We start from the raw sequence: 24,364 nt of genomic DNA on the forward strand, positions 1-24,364 counted from the left end.
GTGTCAGAAGATTGAGTATAGCCAATTGTGTCCTATTCCAAGACTAATTTGCCATATGACCGACGTCGTATCGTATCTGCAGACGTACAACGACTACGTAAATCCGTGTCGCTAATCCCTTTACGGAAAAGTCGCTCGCTCGTTGGAATCAAGTTATTTACTACCTTATACCACGAGGACGCTACGCACATCGGCAAAATGGGAAGACTGATATTGAACCAAACTGTCATCAAGGAAGTTTGCGGCGAGTCTCTTTCAACGAGATTCGGACAAGGGACTGCTTCCCCACGAGTCTCTAGGACTTTCATGGTGAGGAGGGGTCTCCATAAATATCTCACTGCAAGACAGAAAAGTCACCAATGTGTTTTAACTTGCAATTTATGCGACCAACATCATTAGGGGATTGAAGACCAGCAGGACGGACACAGAGAAATAAACGATACGTAAATGTGTGAGTTTTTTTAATCATCGTCAAAACAGTACGACGCACATATAGCATATTCTTTTTCCTTCGTATATCAGTCAGGCCCAACCCCCCAAAAGGAACGAGGCTTCTTGATCACCTCATACCATAAGCGAAATATACGTCTTTCCCATAAGAAACGACCAGACTATTGTTGTAGTTTCTTCGCCATCATCGAGGGAAGCGGATAAACTTGGACCATGTAATAAGCTTTGCATAAGACATAGGTATCCAGTATTCGGACTTTCTGGAGCAGAGTAAGAACGTCTTTCATGTTCTCCTATCGCTTCCCCATTTTTTTCCGTAACAGATTTCAAATTGAGCATCGCCATCCGAAGTGGACGACGATCTGTGATGATACCGAGAGACATATGCCGATCCACCGCAGTAGCCCATGGAATAACCGCGTCATAAAAGCCTCGCAAGGTAAGAAGCCTGCATTTACCTTCATTAAATGGTGCACCTGAACTCCGACAAAAATCAAGATTACAGCCTTCAGTCGCGGTATCTCCGCAGAACTGCTGAGTAGAACCTGGGTTGGGTTGTTTTTGGGAAGGAGACCAGACAGCGAGGTCATCGGTCTCATCGGATTAGGGAAGGATGGGGAAGGAAGGCGGCCGTGCCCTTTCAAAGGAACTATCCCGGCATTTGCCTGGAGCGAGTTAGGGAAATCACGGAAAACCTAAATCAGGATGGTCGGACGCGGGATTGAACCGTCGTCCTGAATGCGAGTAGAACCATCACATCATCCGCCTCTGCACGAACAGCAATAGTCCAGCCGGAAAGCGTCCAGCCTGTCAGCTGAGATACTAACATCCGAAGTAGGGGCTCCAGAGACAACACAAACAAAGTCATTTACAGCGGGCTTCCTTGAGATGCTCCCCTACGGATATTTATTGGTGGCGTCAATTGGCCATTAACAACCAACGAAGCCGAAATACCAACACACAGATTTGAGAGCAATCGCTGTGTGTCAACAGTAAAACAAACTGCCTCCAATATCCAAAGCAAAAAGTCGTGATTAACACGATCAAATGCCTTATCAAGGTCTAAAATGGTTCAAATGGCTCTGAGCACTATGGGACTTAACATCTGTGGTCATCAGTCCCCTAGAACTTAGAACTACTTAAATCTAACTAACCTAAGGACATCATACACATCCATGCCGCAGGCAGGATTCGAACCTGCGACCGTAGCGGTCACGCGGTTCCAAACTGAAGCGCCTAGAATCGCACGGCCACACCGGCCGGCTATCAAGGTCTATGCAAGCAACTGCACAAAGGACGGACGTTACAGCAGCAACCGAAACCACGTCATGACAATTGACTATAGGAGTATGAATGGTACGACCAGGTACGCAGCTTTGATGTTTTGCAACAATTGTCACTATCAGAGCCGACATTCTACTATTAACTGCCCTCGCCACAGTCTTATAATCAGAGTTTAACAAAGTAATTGGGCAAAAGCTATCAGGGGCAGGAGGTCCCGGACGTTTCTGAATTAAAACAATTTTCCCCACATTGGACGATGTCGGCACTACTCTACTCTGTAACACTTCATTCAAAAGGGACGTAAAGGTAGCCCCCAACAACGGCTTAAAGAGCACGTAAAATACCTTGGAAAGTCCGGGAAGTCCATCCAGACCCGGGGACTTCTGAGAAGGCGATCCCACAATAGATTTGTAAATTTCCTCAGACTGAAAGGCACCTAAGAGTGTTTCATTATGTTCAGGTGTAATTGTCGTATCCAAGATGCTGACTAGTGGGTAGTAAAAGGTTTCACTGGACTCATCGATGTCGTAGATGTCTGCATAGTACTGGTGTAAGGTACGCACTATATCAGCTTGCGCCATTACACGTCTATCACGTATCGCGAGAGAATGAATACAAGCGCGTCGCCGATCTGATGTCGAAGCAAGTGATATAATGCAGTCAGTTCTTCCGTTACCAATGAACGAGGCTTGGATCGGATTTTCAAACCTTCCATGTGTATTCTCTTCAAGCTCAACAATTTTGCTTTTACACGCCTGACATCAGCTATTCGCAGTGCGGCGTGATCCGAAGCAGCATAAAGTTCACGCAGGATGGAACAGTAATAGTCGTTAAGTTCTCCGAAAGTCCCGCGCTTTGGCAGCACGAAAAAGTATCAAAGTTTGCCTTAGCCTCGGTTTCGCCAGAACCGTAGAGTACGCTCCCACACGGCTCGCGTCAAGTCATCGAGAGAGGGCTCAGTAATGCGAGCGACGTTTAACAGCCACGGAGTGCAAAACGATTTGACTGGTTGCCGTACAAGTTTGAGAGTTATAGGCGCACGACAGTGATCCGTAAAGGAAGCTGGGATGAATTCGACATTAAGAATACTATCTAACGTGCTACTAGAAGTCACAGTAAAGTGGGTAAATTTAACTCATGTTGGGTATTTACGTATCCAGACGGCTATCAGGCGTAAGGAGCGGACCAATTCAAGTAATTCAATGGGAATTACGATCTGGTGATTGATCTGCAGGACTCACACAGTTAAAAATCACGACCCAACAGAATACCCGGAGGACTCTTACGCAACAGATACACAATTTCCTCTTTGTAAAAACGCAAACGATCTACTGTGCGACCAGTGCCAGACAGGGCATATAAAAGAACCAAGGTAAGGTTAAAAAGTTGACAAACTGTGCCCCTGCCAGAATCCAACATTCCCACCTGATCAATAGGAATGCCTTAACGAAACAATAAGACGGACCCCGTAGAATATTCGGGTGATAGAGTAAAGATCATACGAAAATAAGGTAAGAAGAAATGCCTAAATAACACCTCCTGCAAGAACACTGTCCGCACACGAATCATAAAATTCAAATGGCTCTAAGCACTGTGGGACATAACATCTGTGGTCATCAGTCCCCTAGACTTAGAACTACTTAAACCTAACTAACCTATGGACATCATACACATACATGACCGATGCAGGATTCGAACCTGCGACCGTAGCAGCAGAGCGGTTCCGGACTGAAGCGCATAGAACCGCTCGGCCACAGCGGTCGGCTCACGAATCATAAATGAACTGACGCAGTGGAGCCAATCGCAATTCTGATTCCACACGATTAACATTTAAGAAAAGGAACATGTACACGTGGGTCATTGATCTCAGCTATATAGGGATGTTCGGATAGTATCGAGCAGAATTGCTGAGCGTCAAGGTCCATTGCGGAGTCAACAGATGAATCAGATATCGGTGGACCAGAACCCCAATCATCATAACCTTTTTTCTTAGATTTCTTAGGTGCCACGGCACGGACAGGTTGTATACGCTGTTTCTGTCGACTACGTGGCATGGCAGTCTCTGCAGACGGAGGTGTGGGAGGGGTTATAGGCACAGCCTCCTGCCCCTCAGAACAAGGAACATGTATTGCAGGTCCAGTCTCTAAGGCGGAAGCATTCAGTGGAACTAACAATGCAACTGGTAATACCTGGTCGTTAATTTTATTCTCCTCGGGAGTGGCCGTAGGTGGCAAATTCGGGAAACCGTCGGCGGCTGAAGACGAAGGAGCAGGAGGATATTGCATTGTCTCAGACTGTAACGGAGGACACAAGGAAGAAAGGGAGGACTCCGCTCCCTCTCCACACACAGGCATTTCAGAAGGAGCCACTTCGCGAGCAATAGGGATGCTCCAGATAATTTCTTCACCACTCAGCGTACCACGGACTGGAGGTATCGTAGCATCGAGAGTACCAGGGAACACAATCGATGCGAAGGAGGTTGGGTCAGAAGGCACAGCCAAATCCTCACCCTCGCCATCTTGAGTGCGACGTCGCTTGTTTGTCACTGTTAAAAGTTCTACCCTGGGGCAGTAGGATTTTGAATCTACTGCGGAGTTAAAGGTGAAAAATCGTTTATACTACTATCAGAATTGACTTTTTGTTCATTATGGTCCGAAGCAGAAGTAGGTCCGACGTCGGGAGTAGAAGGAACAAGATCGGCAACTGTCAATTTGCGACGCTGCACTATTGACGGTTTTAACACAAAAACCTATGCCGAGCAAATAGTCCGAACATATCAACTTTCATTACATAGGAATCAGGTTCCCTCTTGACCAGTATACATGCCACGAACGCTGTAGCCACACACTTGTAAATGTGATGGATTTCCGCGTTTGATATGCGTTTCCACGGAACGAATTCCCACTATTACACTGTAATCTGTGTTGAGTAGACCAGTGTTCACGACAGACGTTTTTCACGCTACCATAAGGAGTCAATATGTCCTTTAGAAAATTGCCATCAACTTCCGGCTGGAGGTTGAACACTCGAACATTGGTATATTGTATTTCAGCAGCTGCAAGTAACACCATACTAATGGAATTATCACGATGCTTGAACGGGACTGGAGAACCATGTCGTGACAGTAATCTTTCAACGTGAAGGGGATCCATAAAATTAACGTAAAACACTTACTCGTCGGCATCAAAATAAGCGGTGTGGACCTGATTACAGTTCACATGAATTGTATCGACAAGCCAATCGTGGATTTCTAGAGACTCGGGCTGCACGTGTCGCTATGTTTTATCGAAAGTAAAGGTCACGGTACCTTTTCGTGGAATACTTGTGGAAACCATGGTAGTCATAGCGGAGCGGCCGACGCCGCTTCAATTACACGAACACAGTAACGCGGAGCGGAGGCACTACGACTCACTCGGCAGACAAAACAACACTAACGAGGAAAACTCCACATAAGCGACGCTGCGGCAAGTGAAGTAAACAAGAACCTTCTCGCTCGGTGCTCGAAGCGGAACTGGTTGACTACTTACAATTTTTAATTAAATTTAATTATTAGAACAAACATATTTATAACTATTGACAAGTAAATGAAGAAACGAATAGAGTTTTCCTGAAAACGTATGCCTGTCGTGATTTACGAAATCCCTTATACACACGATTTGATAACGTAACCGGAACTACTTTCCACCTCAAAGCTTCGGGCTGCAGACACAGTGGCAGGCCCTATTTGGAAGTGAACCTGTGTAGCGGTGAGATATTTCTAATGCAATAAGAATGAATAGAGTTGGTGCAGATTTTCTGAAAATCACAGAATTTACAGTGGTAATACACGTGCCTTAGGCGACGCTCGAACGCTAACCACTCCACCACCATGAACTCTAACGTGCAGTATCTGCACACACATACATCAGTTACATAATAGACGCGTAAAACTTCTCTTACGATTTTCTCTTAACTGCCAGAGTAGTGGAACTTTCTACTTCCACATTATGTTGTTTTAATGGCCTACTAAAGATGTACAAAGTATGAAGTGAATCCGTGATCCCAGCGTCGTGGCCTTCACTTGTCAATAATCGTTCCTGCAGCTGGTTTGAATACGTGAGCTCTTTTTACCCTCTGATCATTTTTTTCGTAATTGCCATCATCTAATTTCAAAATTTCAATCTTCGACATCTGTCGCTACAGTATTTCTCGACTCGCAATTTAATTACTGCCATACGTCTCAGGACATATCACACCAATAAATGCTTCTTGTTGGAAACCTACTCCATAGATTTGCTTCCATTAATATATTTAAATTTTCTTTCTTTATCTTACTTTGAACAATACTATAGATAACACAAAAAAATATCTTCAAGCAAACGTACATGAAGGAACACTGCATCATTTTTCTTAACAACTCAACACTACAGTATTTATCCGCCGATACCCGGCACCGACTTTCAGTTAAAATGTCATCCCTGTATGGAAACTATGTAGTACAGGCACAGAAATGATGACATACAGAACACGCATAGCAAAGCGGTTGAGGCGACAACTCGAGCAAAGCGGGAAATCTGGGTTAGAGTCCCAGTGTGGCACAGATTCTTTATTGTCATCGTTCCCTTATACAGTTGATTGTTGGTATTCGCAACTATGAAGACATTTCATCTATATAAACTCTTTACGGTCCACGTTTCACTTCCTGAAAACTCTACTTCCCAGAACAATCTTCCGAACATTTAAATTCATGTTTGGTGTAAATAAATTTCTTCTTTTTTTCAGAATCGCTTTTTTTACTACTGTCAGTTTACGTTTTATATCCTCTCTACGTCACCACCATAAGCTGTCCGCCTGTTGTGTACATAGTTCCGCGTAGTCAGCGCGTACACAACTTTCCACTAGAGCGCGCCCTGCTAAGCACAACAGCGCAGGCGCAGCGCTCGTCCGTCTCCGCACTACGAGATGGCGCTGCCATAGAGACGGACCAAATTCTGCTTCCGCCGATCCGCGTATTAATATGTAACGCAGCCAAAGAGATTGCTGTTAACATAGAACCTTTTCTCCTCATGGACCACACTCACGCAGTGATATATGAACGCGCGAGGTATTATAACGAGTGTACAGACCTCCAATTAGTCAGTCTGCATTTGTCTGCACCAGTCTGTACAAGTCAGCATTTGTCTGCAACAGTCTGTATGAGTTCTATAGTTTTCTGTACCAGTCTATAGTCAAGTTTCAGTCTGCACCAAATAAGATTGCCATATTCCTGTATATAGCCATGAAGATAAATTAATAGACACTTTTGTCAAGTATCAGAGGTATATGTGAGAATAAGATTAACGTACCAATACCAAAGGAACTTCAGATTGTCAATTGTAAATAGCATCCAGAACCAAGTTAAGTAATATTTATTCTTGTTATTATTTTAATAAATGTGTGTGAAAATTAATCAAGTTCTGTTTAAAGTTGGTCACCGTCAATCTGCTACTCTAAGCGTGCAAGAAGATAAACACGCCACGATAAGACCACGAGACATATTGCTGACACTCGCCTACTTCGTTAAAGCTACAAGTCAAATAATCTGATGGTGTGTACGGAAGATCTTACAGTATGCACACCACACTGCCCCCGGTAGCTGAGTGGTCAGCGTGACAGAATGTCACTCCGAAGGGCCAGCCAGCACAGTAACTCAACGTCTTCGGTCAGAGAACTGTCTGGTCTCTGTAATAAAAAACTGAGTGAAAGGATCAACAACGAACCAAAACGGATGTCATGTGACGTCCGCTATCACCAAATACAACGAACAATACCGAAAAAAGCGCCAAAAAAAAAGGCCCGGGTTCGATTCCCGGCTGGGTCGGCGATTTTCTCCGCTCAGGGACTGGGTGTTGTGTCGTCCTAATCATCATCATTTCATCCCCATCGACGCACAAGTCGCCGAAGTGGCGTCAAATCGAAAGACTTGCACCCGGCGAACGGTCTACCCGACGGGAGGCCCTAGTCACACGACATTTACATTTACCGTAAGTTATTTTTCTGCCCAAATAAGAAAATCCATCTAATATTTTCAGCGTCTCATTTAGTAATCTAATTGCTTCAGAGTCACCTGATTTAATTAGACTATGTTCCTTTATTATTTTTTAAATTTTTTTATGTTCATCCTTTCAAAATACTAACGAATCCGTTCAACTGTGCTTCCAATTCCTTTCCCCTCTCTGACGGATATAAAATGTCTTCGGTATATGTCAAAGATTTCATTTCTTCTCCATGAACTTCAATTGCCTTTCTAAATTTCTCCTTGTTTTCGTTCACCGCTTTCTAAACTTACAGACCGAATAACATCAGAACATCAGGGATAGCGACAACCCAAACTCAGTGTCTTCTCACTTACTGTTACCCTTTCGCGCTCTTCGAGTCTGTCAACGCTTTGTGTTTGATCACTTCTGTTAATAATAATAATAGTAATAATAATAATACAATGTAGGCAGGAGATTTACCACCAACTGTAGAAGAAATTGAAGAAGTAATTATATCCTCAAAAACAACAAAGCTAGTGGAAAAAATTCTATTACAGCTGAAGCTTTGAAGTGGTACATCCAGTCCACAAAAAAGGTAACAAACATGATGTAAACAACTACCGAGGAATGTCTTTACTGCCAGTAGCGTATAAAGTATTTTCCAAGATTTTATTAATCAGAGTAGAATCAACACTACAAAGCCGTTTAGGTAACTATCAAGGTTAATGCTATTTTGTCAAAAACTGACATTTTGAACCAGTGGCTGTGTACAAAATGTATTGACTCTTACATAAAATATAAAAGATAACCAGTCACTTTTTACAGTGCTACTTATTTATTTAAATAGCTTCGTTACCGGTTTAGAAACGACGGGTTTATCTTCAGCTGCCTAGTTCACGTTTTACCATATCAAGGTGGTTTTAGGAAGGAAAGGTCATGCTCAGAATAAATATTTAATCTCAAGTCAGTAATTCGCCACACATTACTTAATTCAAAGGACATTGTAGTTACGTTTGTGGATTTCAAAAATACTTTTGATTCTATTGACAGAGAAACTACAGGAAAAATAATTCGACAATCTGGCATAAAGTCTAGACTGGCAAACCTAATCTCTGAAACACAGATACAGTCTGCAAACCAAAATGTACGGGAGAAATTTCACAACCTCTCAAAATAAAAATAGGTGTACGACAAGTAACGGCCTATCTCCAATCCTTTTTAATAGTGTGTTTGTGAACACTGTGAGAATCTGGAACGAAAAACTTATTGAACTCAATATTTGCTGACATGGTTAGGAAGAAGAGGAAGTAAAAAGATCGAAATCAACTGTCTTCCATTTGCAGATGATTATGCTATACTTTCTGAAAATGTGGCAACTGCTATAACACAAATGAACCTCCTGGAAGAAATAGCCAGCAGAACTAGCTTAAGAATTTCTGCAGAAAAACAAAGTTTTTAGTAAACGTTAAGGAGACTCCAAAATTCCTAAAAACAGATATTGACCAAATAGGAAGGTTAAAAAGAAATTGAAATATCTAGGGGACATAATCGAAGAAAATGCTTTGGAAATATTCGCAATAGAGGAAAGGCTGCGTAAAATGAGGAGAGCATTATGGTGTCACCAAAGACCTCTACAAAAAAGACGCCTAACCGAAAATGCAAAAATGAGGCATTACAACACAGTAATGAAGCCAGAATGCCTTTTATGCAGACGAATGCCTGGAATTGAACTATAATTCAGGTAAATTAGAAGTACTAGAAGGGCAAATTAAAAGGGAAACATCAGGAACACAAAACACAGAGGATATTTAGTGTAAATGGAAGTTGGAGGGGAGGAGAAAGGAAATAGAAGGGAAGGGAGTACTGCTGTTATCTGCATCCGGATATTACGCAGAATCAGCGGCGACGAGTGAAAATATGTACTAGACGGGGATTCGAACGAAGGATCTCTTGTTTACGAGGCAATTGCGGTAACCACTGCACCAAGCGGGACACAGTGTTATCGCAAATATGCGGACTACCTCCGCACGCCTCACAACCGACGCACATTCACACTGAGGGCCACCTGTCCGGAGTCCCTGTTTATTTCCTCCATTCTCGCTACTCTGAGATTCCCGCGGGAGGTCGGACGTACTTGTGCACCCGCACTGAAAAAGCTGGATCCATTGCCCATCTCAGGCAAATCAATTATATGAATGCGTGGTGTCTGTTCTTTTGGACTTGTCTGAAGGAACAGACATCACGCATTCATATAAAGCAGCAGAAGGTTGGACATTGCGAAGTAAAGCTGAAATGTACCAAAACATAGAAAATATTTCAAATGGACATTTATTTCCAATGCAAGACTTTAAATTAAATATTAAGATTTTCAAATATTTGTGGGGAAGAAGTCCACAACAAGCTGGGTCAACGAAGTTAAAAAGGATTGAGAAAGAAACAATGTAAAAACAGTAAATGTAAACAACAGAGAAGCCTTTCGGGAAAAAGTATTGGAAATGGAAGGATTCCGAGGTAGGACGATCTGAGGACAGAAAGAAGAAACATAGTGAACAGATGACTGGATACTGGAAGAAAAGAGAACAAAGGATGAAGAACTGACATCTGGTCGATCTTTTTCAAAAAAGGGACAAAAGACGTCGACACGTCTAGCAGTCCATCGGGAACACGACGCGCAGCTATACAACAGTGCCAACGGTATTTGAAGATGGTCTATTCGCAGTAAAGGAACAAAATGCAATGTAAGCCCTACAGCAGTGTTGTGGCCATTACATAGTTACGTTGTGCTGTCCTATCGATCAGCGACACTAGTACAGAGGGAGAGGAGTGCGAAAACGCGGAAGTAAGTTATGATGAACCCCGCATTGAAGATGTGATATCATCGGATAGCGATTTGTCCCTGTCCGTAGCAGAGATAGCTGTCGCCTTTTGGAAAAATGGAAAGAAGGAGAATCTGTCTCCCAGGACCGTCAAAAGGAACTTTAAGTAATTAAAACAAAAAACATATCTGTACATCTGGAGTAGAGATCTTGAAAACCAGGGTATGCATTAAGAAAAGCTTTCTATTGTCGAGATAAATTTCATAACGTATTCAGGAAAAAGATGATCCACGTTAATATACAGCAGTGTGGTGTTCACGCCGCAGTGAAGTTAGGCTAAAAATGTTTGTATCATCGGTTGGGTGGATGTACGTTTTCTAGAAGGAAAGTAACTTATGTTACTACGAGTAAAAAACATGAAGCAGCCATACTTACTGAATGTGAGAAGTTTGTCGCTAACGCCAGAGCTATTACGAAAACACTGTCGGTAGACAGAACATGTACAACATGTATCACGGAGATTTTAATTTAGAAACAACGTCTGGTCGATCTTTTCCAAAAAGGGGACAAAAGACGTCGACACGTCTTACAGTCCATCGGGGACACGACGTGTAGCTATATAATATTGCCAACGGTATTTGCAGATGAGCATTATATGTCACCTATGTTCTTAGTTCTAACAGAGCCAGTTAGGATTTTTGGGCAGCAAGTCAAAAGTTTGTTTCGTGCTGTAGCAGTCGCCTCGTCTTCAGAAAATGGCGACAGGAGGTGTTTTCTAAAATTGTATAAGATGGTAACAGAGTATTTTTAACAGTGGACTCGTTTCCCGACCACTAGAGGTTAACAACACACTAAGAGGACAGACATAAAGACAAGGCAGTTTCTGCATTGACGATACCACCATATGGAGCAAGAAACTGTCAGCTGATGGATATATTTCACTTTTGCACATTCAGGGATTTTGTGCGCAGGTTTACCAAGTCGATACGACTTCTGGACGTGAACTTCGCCAGCTTAACAATATCCTTCAAAGGCATTCTCTTCCTTACAGGCAGTTGTGTGCATCAGCATTCTAACCAATCTTCTAGTACGCTTGGTGTCGAGGCGATTACATCAGTGACCGACCATATCATCTTACATCCAGTGATATATTCTTTTGACGGTGGTAACGCACTTTGTTCATTGTGTCAAAAGAGCAGTTCCGAACACACAGCTGGTGCCAGAGATCTCTTTGTTTTGACCATTTTTATGTTGCGATTCACAAGTGTAGCGCAAATGAATGAAACGAATGAATGTGTCGTTAAAGAAGTAGCGTAGTGCTATTATTAACATCGATGTTGTGCGCTATTTTCTTTGGACTGTAATTCTGATACTGTTAAAGTGAAGTACATTTGCAGGAGTTGCGCTATTCTTTATTAGCAGGACACTGGTTTTCAGTCCACTGTTCAGTACTTAGTTCTCGGGCACTGAGCGGGTATGGTCGGCCGAGCGGAGTGAGTGAAAAAAATCGATGCGCGCGCTTCATGGTACCGTTCTGTTCAAGCCATATTTTATTTCATATTTCCTTATTTCACAGTTGTACAATTTTGTATCGCGTCTGCAGATATCAAGTAGCTTTCAGTGAATAAAGCGGCACTGCAGAACGGACACAGTCAAGAGTAAGATTTCAGTTCCCGCGCTGTCTGAAGGAGCCGGTGGACCACATGGTATTGCCAATGACGGTGGTGCGAGGCGCTGTGGCTAGACATGAGAACGCTCGTTACGTCAGCAGCGAGGTACGTCAGGAAATAAAGTTATTCTGGTGCGAAGCACGTAACTCTGATTAATAAATATTTGCTAGTAAAAGGTGCTATTTCCTATACAGATATTAGGAGAAGCCTACAGGTCGTTACAGCAATATTACAGCGCCATGAATCGATCATCTTAATAAATAAATGATTAATGTTTAAGCTGACGAAAATGTACGAATGGCTACGAAATATCACGAGGTACAGGCTGCGAGCCGTAGTCGGCACTCACTGACAGGATGCCTTCCGATCTAGTTCTGTCGTAAGATCATGCTCTCAGAAGACTGTCAGTTTTTATCTAATCTAATGTTCTAATGTATGTGAATTCCTAAGGGACCAAACTACACAGGTCATCGGTCCATAGACTTACACATTGCTTAAACTAACTTAAGCTAACTTATGCCACGAACAACACCCACACCCTTGCCCGAGGTAGGACACGAACCGCCGGAGGCAGGGGTCGCGCAATCCGTGACGCGGATGAGTTAATGCTTATTGTGTCGATGTTAGTGGTTTATGGTGTTTAGTAAATAAATACATCATAAAGGGATCTCTTCTGAACGTTATTCCGAATGACATAACTTACCCCTTCATCACTTAGAATAACAGGAAGTAGAATTGCACTCACACAGCATCCGACGGCTCTGACATCGCTTCTGCGAAAGATATAATTTTCGAGCGCTTCTCGGCAAAGATTGTATTAATTCCGCAAAGAGGTCGGACTGAAAAATACGCCCAGTCATACTGTACCCCTCGTATAACATCCTCTATTGACTCACTTGCTAAACTGAGACACTTCTGGTGAATTTGTGGAAATGGGGGGGGGGGGGGCGTGTCTTGCATCGAGTGTTTAAAAACCACTCATAATTGCATACTTTAAAAATAATGTCCCAAATTTTTACGCGGGATCGATTGTTGGGACTGATATCTTGCACGTGTGCTTTTTTTTCCCTTGCACCTAAATCTACGTCCACATCTACATGATTACTCTGCAATTCACAATTAAGTGCCTGGCAGGGGGTTCATCGGACCACCTTCAAGCTGTTTCGCCTCCGTTCCATTGTCGAAAAGTGCGCGCTAAAAGTAACACTTAAATCTTTCCGTGCGAGCTCTGATTTCTCTTATTTTATTATGATGATCATTCCTCCCTACGTAGGTGGGCGCTAGCAAAATGTTTTCACGCTCCGAGGAGAAAGATGATATTTCATGATAAGATCCTGCTTAACGAAAAACGCCTTTGTTTTAATGATAGTCACCCGAACTCAAGTATCATATCAGTGGCATCCTCTCCCCTATTTCGCGGTAGTACAAAACGAGCTGCCCTTCTTTGAACTTTTTCGATGTACCCCGTCGATCCTATCTGATGTGGCTTCCACAACGCACAGCAGTGCTCTTGAAGAGGACGTAGAGGAGTCCGCCCTAGTCGACCTGTTGTATTTTCTCAGTGTTCTACCAATAAATCGTAGTCTTTGGTTTGCTTTATCCACAACATTATCTATGTGATCGTTCCAACTTAAGTTATTCGTAATTGTAATCCGCAAGTACAGGGTGATCAATAAGTTAGTATAGATTTGAAAACTTAATAAACCACGGAATAAAGTAGATAGAGAGGTAAAATTTGACACACATGCTAGGAATGACATGGGGTTTTATTAGAACAAAAAAAAACAAAGTTCACAAAATGTCCGACAGATGGCGCTGGACAGCAAAACAGCTACCGTGACGCTGAGAGGTACGGCGATATGTTACAGAATCGCATCATCCCCAGCCTGGCTGATAAACACCTGCTGGAACATACGATGTTTATGCAGGATGGCGCTCCACCCCATATTGCTAGACGCGTGAAAGATCTCTTGCGCGCGTCGTTTGGTGATCATCGTGTGCTCAGCCGCCACTTTCGTCATGCTTAGCCTACCAGGTCCCCAGACCTCAGTCCGTGCGATTATTGGCTTTGGGGTTACCTGAAGGCGCAAGTGTACCGTGATCGACCGACATCTCTAGGGATGCTGAAAGACAACATCCGACGCCAATGCCTCGCCATAACTCCGGACAATGCCTCGCCGTAACTTCGGACATGCTTTACAGTGCTGTTCACAACATTATTCCTCGACTACAGCTATTGTTGAGGAATGATGGTGGGCATATTGAGCATTTCCTGTACAGAACATCATCATTGCTTTGTCTTACTTTGTTATGCTAATTATTGCTATTCTGATCAGATGAAGCGCCATCTGTTGGACATTTTTTTAACTTTTGTATTTTTTTTTTTTTTTTTTTTTTTTTGTTCTAATAAAGCCCACGTCATTCCAAGCATGTGTGTCAATTTGTGCCTCTCTATCTACATTATTCCGTGATTTATTTAGTTTTCAAATTTATACTGAGTTTCTGATCACCCAGTATTTATTTGACGTTACAGCCTTTACATTAGTGTGATCTATCGTGTAACCGAAATTCAGCGGATTCCTTTTGGTACTCTTGTTGATGACTTCACACATTTCATAATTTAGTTTCGAGGCCGATGTTGTGTACATAGTTCGGCGTAGTCACCGCGTACACAACTTTCCCACTAGAGCGCGCCCCGCTAAGCACAACAGCGCAGGCGCAGCGCTCGTCCGTCTCCGCACTAAGAGATGGCGCTGCCTTAGAGACGGACCAAATTCTGCTTCCGCCGATCCGCATATTCATATGTAATGCAGCCAACGAGATTGCTGCTAACGTAGAATCTTTTCTCCTCCTGGATCACACTCGTGCAGTGGTACCTGAATGCGCGAGGTATTATAACGAGTGTACAGACCTCCGATTAGTCAGTCTGCATTAGTCTGCATTAGTAGTCTGCATTTGTCTGTACCAGTCTATAGTCAAGTTTCAGTCTGCGCCTAATAAGATTACCATATTCCTGTACATAGCCATGAAGATAAATGAATAGACACTTCATCAAGTATCAGAGATATGTGAGAATAAGATTAACATACCAAGACCAAAGGAACTTAAGATTGTCAATTGTAAATAGCATCCAGGACCAAGTTAAGTAATTTTTATGCTTGGTATTATTTTAATAAATGTGTGTGAAAATTAATCAAGTTCTGTTTAAAGTTGGTCACTGTCAATCTGCTACTCTAAGCGTGCAAGTGGCATTTCTATTGTCTGACCTAACGGCAGAAGATAAACACGCCACGATAAGATCACGAGACATATTGCTGACACTCGCCTACTTCGTTAGAGCGACAAGTCAAATAATCTGATGGTGTGTGTACTGAAGGTCTTACAGTACGCACACCACATGAACTTTTGTATTTTTTTGGATCTAATAAAACCCCATGTCATTCCAAGCATGTGTGTCGATTTGTACCCCTCTATCTACATTATTCCGTGATTTATTCAGTTTTCAAATTTATACTGACTTTTTGATCGCCCAGTATTTATTTGACTTTACAGCCGTTACATTAGTGTGATTTATTGTGTAACCGAAATTCAGCGGATTCCTTTTGGTACTCATGTTGATGACTTCACACTTTTCATTATTTAGGACCGAGGCCGAGTTGATGGTGTTTCCTTGTGCGTCATATCAAGAACGGATGTGCCAGTTATTGTCTGCTGAGAAGGGAACCTCCCCATCGCACCCCCCTCAGATTTAGTAATAAGTTGCACAGTGGATAGGCCTTGAAAAAGTGAACACAGATCAATCAAGAAAACAGGACGAAGTTGTGTGGAACTATGAAAAAATAAGCAAAGTATAGAAACTGAGTAGTCCATGCGCAAGATAGGCAACATTAAGGAGTGTGTGAGCTTAGGGCAGCCGTGGCACCGTGGTTAGGGTGAGCAGCTGGGGAACCAGAGGTCCTTGGTTCAAGGTTGCCCTCGAGCGAAAAATTTAGATTTTTTATTTTCAGACAATTATTATCTGTCCGTCCGTTATGTTTTCATCACTTTTTTGGGAGTGATTATCACATCCACAAGAAATCTTAAATCGTGCAAGGTAGAAGAATCTTTCTACCCATTCGACAACATATTCCTGTCATGTGACGCACATGGCGTCACCATTGTCGTATAGAATATTTCAGACGTGTTTTCCTGTGGAGGAATCGGTTGAGCTATGACGTTGCGATCAAACGTTTTCGGTTCCCATTGGAGAGGCACGTCCTTTCGTCTACTAATCGCACGGTTTCGCGGTGCGGTCGCAAAACACTGACACTAAAATTATTACAGTGAACAGAGACGTCAATGAACGAACGGACAGATCATAACTTTGCGAAAATAAATGAAGTAAAGATGTCACTCGAAAGAAGACTTCAGCCAAGGACCTCTTGTTCCGCAGCTGCTCACGCTAACCACGGGACCACGGCTCCACTGACCTCACACTCTCCTTAATGTTGCATGGGCTACTCAGTTTGTATATTTTGCTTATTTTTTTCATAGTTCCACACTACTTCTTCCTGTTTTCTCGAGTGATCTGTGTTCCGTTTTTCAAGTCCTATCCACTGTGCCAACATATAACTAAATCTGAGGGAGGTGCGATGGGGAGGTTCCCTTGTGAGAGGCAGAACAGGAAACATGGTAATAATTTCACCAAATCATGGAGTCATTTGCTAATGTGCAGTGAACCTGAACACATTCGCCCTGGGGACGCACGTGGCGTGGACGGCGATGGCGCTGCCGCAGCTGATGTCTGCAGAGAGCGGCCTCCGCGCCCAGCCGCTGACGGCGGACCAGGCATCCTGGGTGGCGTCGATGCTGCCGCTCGGCGGTCTCTGCGTGCTGCCCCTGTTGGCCGCACTCAGCTCGCACGTCGACCGCAAGACACTCGGATACCTCGCCGCGCCGCTACAGCTTGCGGCGTGCGTCGTCCTCATGTCGTCCACCGAGGTCGCAGCTCTCTATACCGCTAGGCAAGTTAGTTAGCCAGTTTCATGTTCCATGCATCATTTGCACTACACAGGGTGGTCCATTGATAGTGACAGGGCCAAATATCCCACGAAATAAGCATCAAACGAAAAAACTACAAGGAACGAAACTCGTCTAGCTTGAAGGGGGGAAACCAGATGGCGCTATGGTTGGGCCGCTAGATGGCTCTGCCACAGGTCAAACGGATATCAACTGCGTTTTTTTTAAAAATAGGAACCCCCCTTTTTTTATTACATATTCGTGTAGTACATACATGAATGTTATAGTTGGACCACTTTTTCCGCTTTGTGATCGATGGCGCTGTAATAGTCACAGACGTATAAGTACGTGGTATCACTAACATCTACATCTACATTTATACTCCACAAGCCACCCAACGGTGTGTGGCGGAGGGCACTTTACATGCCACTGTCATTAACTCCCTTTCCTGTTCCAGTCGCGTATGATTCGCGGGAAGAACGACTGCCGGAAAGCCTCTGTGCGCGCTCGAATCTCTCTAATTTTACATTCGTGATCTCCTCTGGAGGTATAAGCCGGGGGAAGCAATATATTCGATACCTCATGCAGAAACGCACCCTCTCAAAACCTGGACAGCAAGCTACACCGCGATGCAGAGCGCCTCTCTTGCAGAGTCTGCCACTTGAGTTTGCTGAACATTTCCGTAACGCTATCACGCTTACCAAATAACCCTGTGACGAAACGCGCCGCTCTTCTTTGGATCTTCTCTATCTCCTCTGTCATCCCGACCTGGTACGGATCTCACACTGATGAGCAATACTCAAGTATAGGTCGAACGAGTGTTTTGTAAGCCACCTCCTTAGTTGATGGACTACACTTTCTAAGGACTCTTCCAATAAATCTCAACCTAGCACCCACCTTACCAACAATTAATTTTATATGATCATTCCACTTCAAATCATTCCCCTCGCATACTCTCAGATATTTTACAGAAGTAACTGCTACCAGTGTATGTTCCGCTATCATATAATCATACAGTGAAGGATCCTTCTTTCTTTGTATTCGCAATACATTACATTTGTCTATGTTAAGGGTCAGTTCCCACTCCCTGCACCAAGTGCCTATCCGCTGCAGATTTTCCTGCATTTCGCTGAAATTTTCTAACGCTGCAACTTCTCTGTATACAACAGCATCATCCACGAAAAGCCGCATGGGACTTCCGACAGTATCTACTAGGTCATTTATATATATGGCGCCAGTGCGGACGGTATTTGCTTCGTGATACATTACCCGTGTTAAAATGGAACGTTTACCAATTGCGGAAAAGTTCGATATCGTGTTGATGTATGGCTATTGTGATCAAAATGCCCAAAGGGCGTGTCCTATGTATGCTGCTCGGTACCCTGGACGACATCATCAAAGTGTCCACACCGTTCGCCGGATAGTTACGTTATTTAAGGAAACAGGAAGTGTTCAGCCACATATGAAACGTCAACCACGACCAGCAACTAATGATGGTGCCCAAGTAGGTGTTTTAGCTGCTGTCGCGGCTAATCCGCACATCAGTAGCAGATAAATTGCGCGAGAATCGGGAATCTCAAAAACGTCGGTGTTGAGAATGCTACATCGACATCGATTGCACCCGTACCATATTTCTATGCACCAGGAATTGCATGGCGACGACTTTGAACGTCGTGCGCAGTTCTGCCACTGGGCACAAGATAAATTACGGGGCGATGACAGATTTTTTGCACGCGTTCTATTTAGCGACAAATCGTCGTTCACCAACAGCGGTAACGTAAACCGGCATAATATGCACTATTGAGCAACGGAAAATCCACGATGGCTGCGACAAGTGGAACATCAGCGACCTTGGCGGGTTAATGTATGGTGCGGCATTATGGGAGGAAGGATAATTGGCCCACATTTTATCGATGGCAATCTAAATGGTGCAATGTATGCTGATTTCCTACGTAATGTTCTACCGATGTTACTACAAGATGTTTCACTGCATGACAGAATGGCGATGTACTTCCAACATGATGGATGTCCGGCACATAGCTCGCGTGCGGTTGAAGCGGTATTGAATAGCATATTTCATGACAGGTAGATTGGTCGTCGAGGCGCCATACCACGGCCCGCACGTTCACCGGTTCTGACGTCCCCGGATTTCTTTCTGTGGGGAAAGTTGAAGGATGTTTGCTATCGTGATCCACCGACAACGCCTGACAACTTGCGTCAGCGCATTGTCAATGCATGTGCGAACATTACGGAAGGCGAACTACTCGCTCTTGAGAGGAATGTCGTTACCAAATGCACTGAGGTTGACGGACATCATTTTGTTCATTTATTGCATTAATGTGGTATTTACAGGTAATCACGCTGTAACAGCATGCGTTCTCAGAAATGATAAATTCACAAAGGTACATGTATCACATTGGAACAACCGAAATAAAATTTTCAAACGTACCTACGTTCTGTATTTTAATTTAAAAAACCTACCTGTTACCAACTGTTCGTCTAAAATTGTGAGCCATATGTTTGTCACTATTACAGCGCCATCTATCACAAAGCGAAAAAAGTGGTCCAACTAAAACATTCTTACTTCTTTACGTACTACACGAATATGTAATAAAAAGTGGTGATTCATATTTTAAAAAAGGCAGTTGATATCCGTTTGATCTATGGCAGCGCCATCTAGCGGGCCAACCATACCGTCATCTGGTTTCCCCCTTCAAGCTAGACAAGTTTCATTCTTTGTAGTTTTTTCGTTTGACGCTTATTTCGTGAGATATTTGGCCCGGTCACTATCAATAGACCACCCTGTATATCGTTATGGTGTGGAACGAGTCATTCTACTTTCACATTAATTTGTAAAGACGGCTATATGCTGCTCATTTATAAGTTTTTTGTATTGTTTTTATTTTCGTTATTATTATTATGAAAAGTATAGGAACGAGTTAGCAATTCCTACCCAACACCATCTACACATGACAATAACAGGAATTAAACTATTCAACACAGTGAGATGTCAAGGAGAAACGATTTCAGCTCGTTTTTAAATTTCACTTTGCTGTCTTTCAGACATACACATACGGCAGAAAAGTCACAAAACCAATAAGGAACTGTGCGACATAAACGAAAGTTGGTAGGCGTGTTTCTACATCTGAAACATGGTGTCTGCTCAGATTTCGCACCAGACGCATAAGAGTGGCTCTTGTAGCCCCACTATGAGGACGCAAATCAGGTTTGCTTTAATATTCATGCTGTAACGGTCGTGGTTAGCTTCGAGATTGGACGTCGTTTTTATTTATTTCTATTTAGCGCGTGGCATCTACAGAGTAAAATTGCACACATACTATTAATTAATATAATCAACGAATTACAAATATTTTATTAAATGATTGATTGCAAACAATCATATGCGAAAGATTAGGGAGATAGCCACTGCAGCTATTACACAAGTCCACATCTAAGCAGGTCACTCACTGAACAGCACGTGGAGTAGCATTCTCCTTCAAACCTCCTCGCAGGACATTCGAAGATCAGGTGAGGGATTGCTTGTTCTTCTGCACCACAGTCGCATCGTGGGTCACCAGTGAGTTTCCATTTGTGGAGAATGGCCTTACACCTGCCGTGGTTAGTCCTCACACGGTTAAGTCTGCACCAAGTTCTTGTGGGCATTTGCATTCCTTCCACCGGTATCGAAGGATCAAAATCAGTGACGAGAGGATGGTGATTATTCAGCGACCAATATTGCCTCCATTCCCTTGCTGTGCCGCACCTTCCTGGGAATCTGACGACTTCGTCTTCCCATATATGTTACCTGGATTTTAGGCGGGTAGTTGGTAGATGGTTCAATATTTTTAGGATAGGTATATCTTCAGAGACAGAGGGGTCATTAATTTTCTTCCATTCTCGGATAGCTGCTTGTTGCCTAATGAAGGAAGGAGGAGCTATATTGCAAAGGGCACGAAGCCAGGCTAGCGGAGTTTATTGCAGAGTTCCTGAGACAATCCTCATGGTGGTATTAAGCTGGACATCTACTTTCTTCGTGTGTGTGCTCTTGTACCAGACTGGGCGCATCTTGTGCCACCGAGTAAACAAGAGATTGTGCTGCGGTGCGTAGGGTGTTAGCTTGAGCTCTCCAGGAGGTTCCAGTCAGCGTTCTTAATATATTATTTCGATTTTTTATCTTTTGACTGGTTATTTCTAGGTGTTTTTTATAGGTTATTGACCGGTCCAGAGTGATTCCTAGATATTTTGGATGGCTGTTGTGCGTCAATCGCTCACTGCAGAATGTTACTTGTAACTCTCATTTTGCCTCATGATTGATGATGATGATGATGATGATGTGTGTGAAATCTTATGGGACTTAACTGCTAAGGTCATCAGTCCCTAAGCTTACACACTACATAACCTAAAGTATCCTAAGGACAAACACACACACCCATGCCCGAGGGAGGACTCGAACCGCCGCCGGGACCAGCCGCACAGTCCATGACTGCAGCGCCTCAGACCGCACGGCTAATCCGGTGCGGCCCTCATGATTGTTCAGGTGGAATACGCTTACCTCAGTTTTATTTGAATTTGGGCAGAATCTCCATTTCGTATAATATTGGTTAAGAAGTTGAAGATCCGTTGACAGAGTAGCTTCCCCCTCTTCGAATGTCTTGCTCTGAGTGGCTATTGCAATGTCAGCTGCATAGCAGAATTTTTGCGATTTAGTTGCTGGCATGTCGCTCGTGTATAGGTTGAAGAGAAGGGGAGCCAACACTGATCCCTGTGGGAGCTCATTGTTTATTGAGTAGGATTTACTCGTAGATTGACCTACGTTCACCCTGAAGTAGCGATTTTTCAACATGTGTTCCAGAAACTTACTTGTCTTGCGGCAAGGGATCGCTTTTATCAGCTTGAGTCGTGACTTAATGTTACTCAAGAATGACTATAAGGCGACAAAGATGTCATTATCAACACCTCATTGAGTTTGACCGAGGTCATGTAACAGAGCTACGACAAGCTGGATGTTCCTTCTACGATATCGCAGAAAGACTTGATAGGCATGTAGCCAATGTACGTGATTGCTAGCAGCGGTCACGAGAGTGTGCTGTCGCAATAAGACCGCGGGCTCCGGACGTCCTCGTGGCACTACCGGGAGGGAAGACCATCGTGTTCGGCATATGACTGACACATTTGACACGTTATACTACATCTGCAGCAATTGCACCACAGTGACACGACAGGCTGTTACAAATCGATTACGTTAAGTACAGTTCCCAGCCAGACGCATTGTATCGTGCGTTCCACTCATTGGTGTCAAGCGAGAGCTCATTAGAGGGCAGTGTGTAGTTCTGTTGTATTTTCTGATGAAAGCTCGTTCTGCCTCTGTGCCAGTGATGGCCATATGTTGGTTAGAAAGTTGTCAGTTGACGGCCTGGAAAGAACCTGTCTTCGTTAGAGACATACTGGACCTACACCTGGAGTTACGGTCTGGGTGCGATTTCTGTGTTAGCAGGAGCGCTCTCGTGGTTATCCCAAACATCCTGACTGCAAATTTGTAGTCAGTCTGATGATTCGAACAGTTGGCCTACCATTCATGAACAGCAATTCAGGGGATGTTTCCCAGCAGGATAACGCTCGCCCACATACCGCTGTTGTAATCCAACATGTTCTACAGTGTGTTGACATGTTGCCTCGGACTGCTCGATCACCAGATCTGTTTTCGATACAGCACATGTGGGACATCAGCGAACGACAACTCCAGCGTCATCCACAAGCGTCACTGACCGTCCTTGTATTCCCCGACCCAGTGCGACAAGCATAGAACTTCATGACACGCTCTGAAATTCGGCACCTGTACAACAAAATGATGAACGTTTGCATGCTCGCATTCTACATTCTGGCGGTTAAACAGTTTATTAATGTACCAGCATTTCATATTTGCAATGGCTTACCTCGCACTTACGTTGGCCTGTGATCTTGCAATGTAGATCACTTACACTATGCGATCAAAAGTATCCGTACACCCCCGAAATAATACGCTTTTCATTTTAGGTGCATTGTGCTGCCACCAACTGCCAGGAACTCCATATTAGCGACCTCAGTAGTCATTAGATATAGTGAGAGAGCAGAATGGGGACGCTCCGCGGAACTCACGGATTTCAAACGTGGTCAGGTGATTGGGGTCTGTACGTGACATTTCCACAGTCCTACACATCCCTAGGTCCACTGTTTCCGATTCGATAGTGAGTGGAAACGTGAAGGGACACGTACAGAACAAAAGCGTACGGCCCGACCTCTTCTGTTGACAGACAGATGCCGCCGACAGTCGAAGGCTCTGAGCACTATGGGACTTAACATCTATGGTCATCAGTCTCCTAGAACTTAGAACTACTTAAACCTAACTAACCTAAGGACATCACACAACACCCAGTCGTCACGAGGCAGAGAAAATCCCTGACCCCGCCGGGAGTCGAACCAGGGAACCCGGGAACCCGGGCGTGGGAAGCGAGAACGCTACCGCGCGACCACGAGCTGCGGACGCCGACAGTCGATGAGGGTCGTAATGTGGTAATAGGCTGACATCTATCCAGACCATCGCACAGGAATTCCAAACTGCATTAGGATCCACTACAAGTACTAAGACAGTTAGGTGGAAGGTGATAAAACTTGGATTTCATGGTCGAGCGGCTGCTCACAAACCACACATCAAGCATGTAAATGTCAAATGACGCCTCGCTTGGTGTAAGGTGCGTAAACATTGAACGATTGAATAGTGGAAAAATGTTGTGTGGAGTGACGAATCACGGTACACACTTTGGCAATCCGACGGCAGTGTGTGGGTATGGCGAATGCCCGGTGAACGTCATCTGCCAGCGTGTGTAGTAGCAACAGTAAAAATCGGAGGCGGTGGTGTTATGGTGTGGTCGTGCTTTTCATGGGGGGAGGGGGGGGGGGGGGGGGAGCGCTTGGACTCCTTGTTCTTTTGCGTATCACTATCACATCACAGACGCGATACGAAAAGTTGTAAAGAAAAACATTTTCAGTTCCTTTTCAAATTTCACTTCGCTGCCTGTCAGACATTTTATATGACTGTTAACATCAGAGACATTACAACGGACTGAGCGACTGAAGCACACGTCTCCTCTCTCATTTTCTTACGTCACGTACA

The 24,364-nt window shown here is 43.8% G+C and overlaps 1 protein-coding gene across 1 annotated transcript in view; it reads left to right on the forward strand.

Moving 5' to 3' along the window:
• Window positions 1-16,948: 16,948 nt before the first annotated feature.
• Window positions 16,949-24,364, forward strand: part of LOC124619893 (facilitated trehalose transporter Tret1-like) — a 71,611-nt gene continuing 64,195 nt past the window's right edge. Inside the window, exon 1 of the mRNA XM_047146523.1 lies at window positions 16,949-17,219. Coding sequence (XP_047002479.1) covers window positions 16,978-17,219 — 242 coding nt within the window. The 5' untranslated portion in view covers window positions 16,949-16,977. The remainder of the gene's footprint in view (window positions 17,220-24,364) is intronic.

This window comes from Schistocerca americana, chromosome 6 (assembly GCF_021461395.2).
Source record: "Schistocerca americana isolate TAMUIC-IGC-003095 chromosome 6, iqSchAmer2.1, whole genome shotgun sequence".
Lineage (NCBI taxonomy): Eukaryota > Metazoa > Arthropoda > Insecta > Orthoptera > Acrididae > Schistocerca > Schistocerca americana.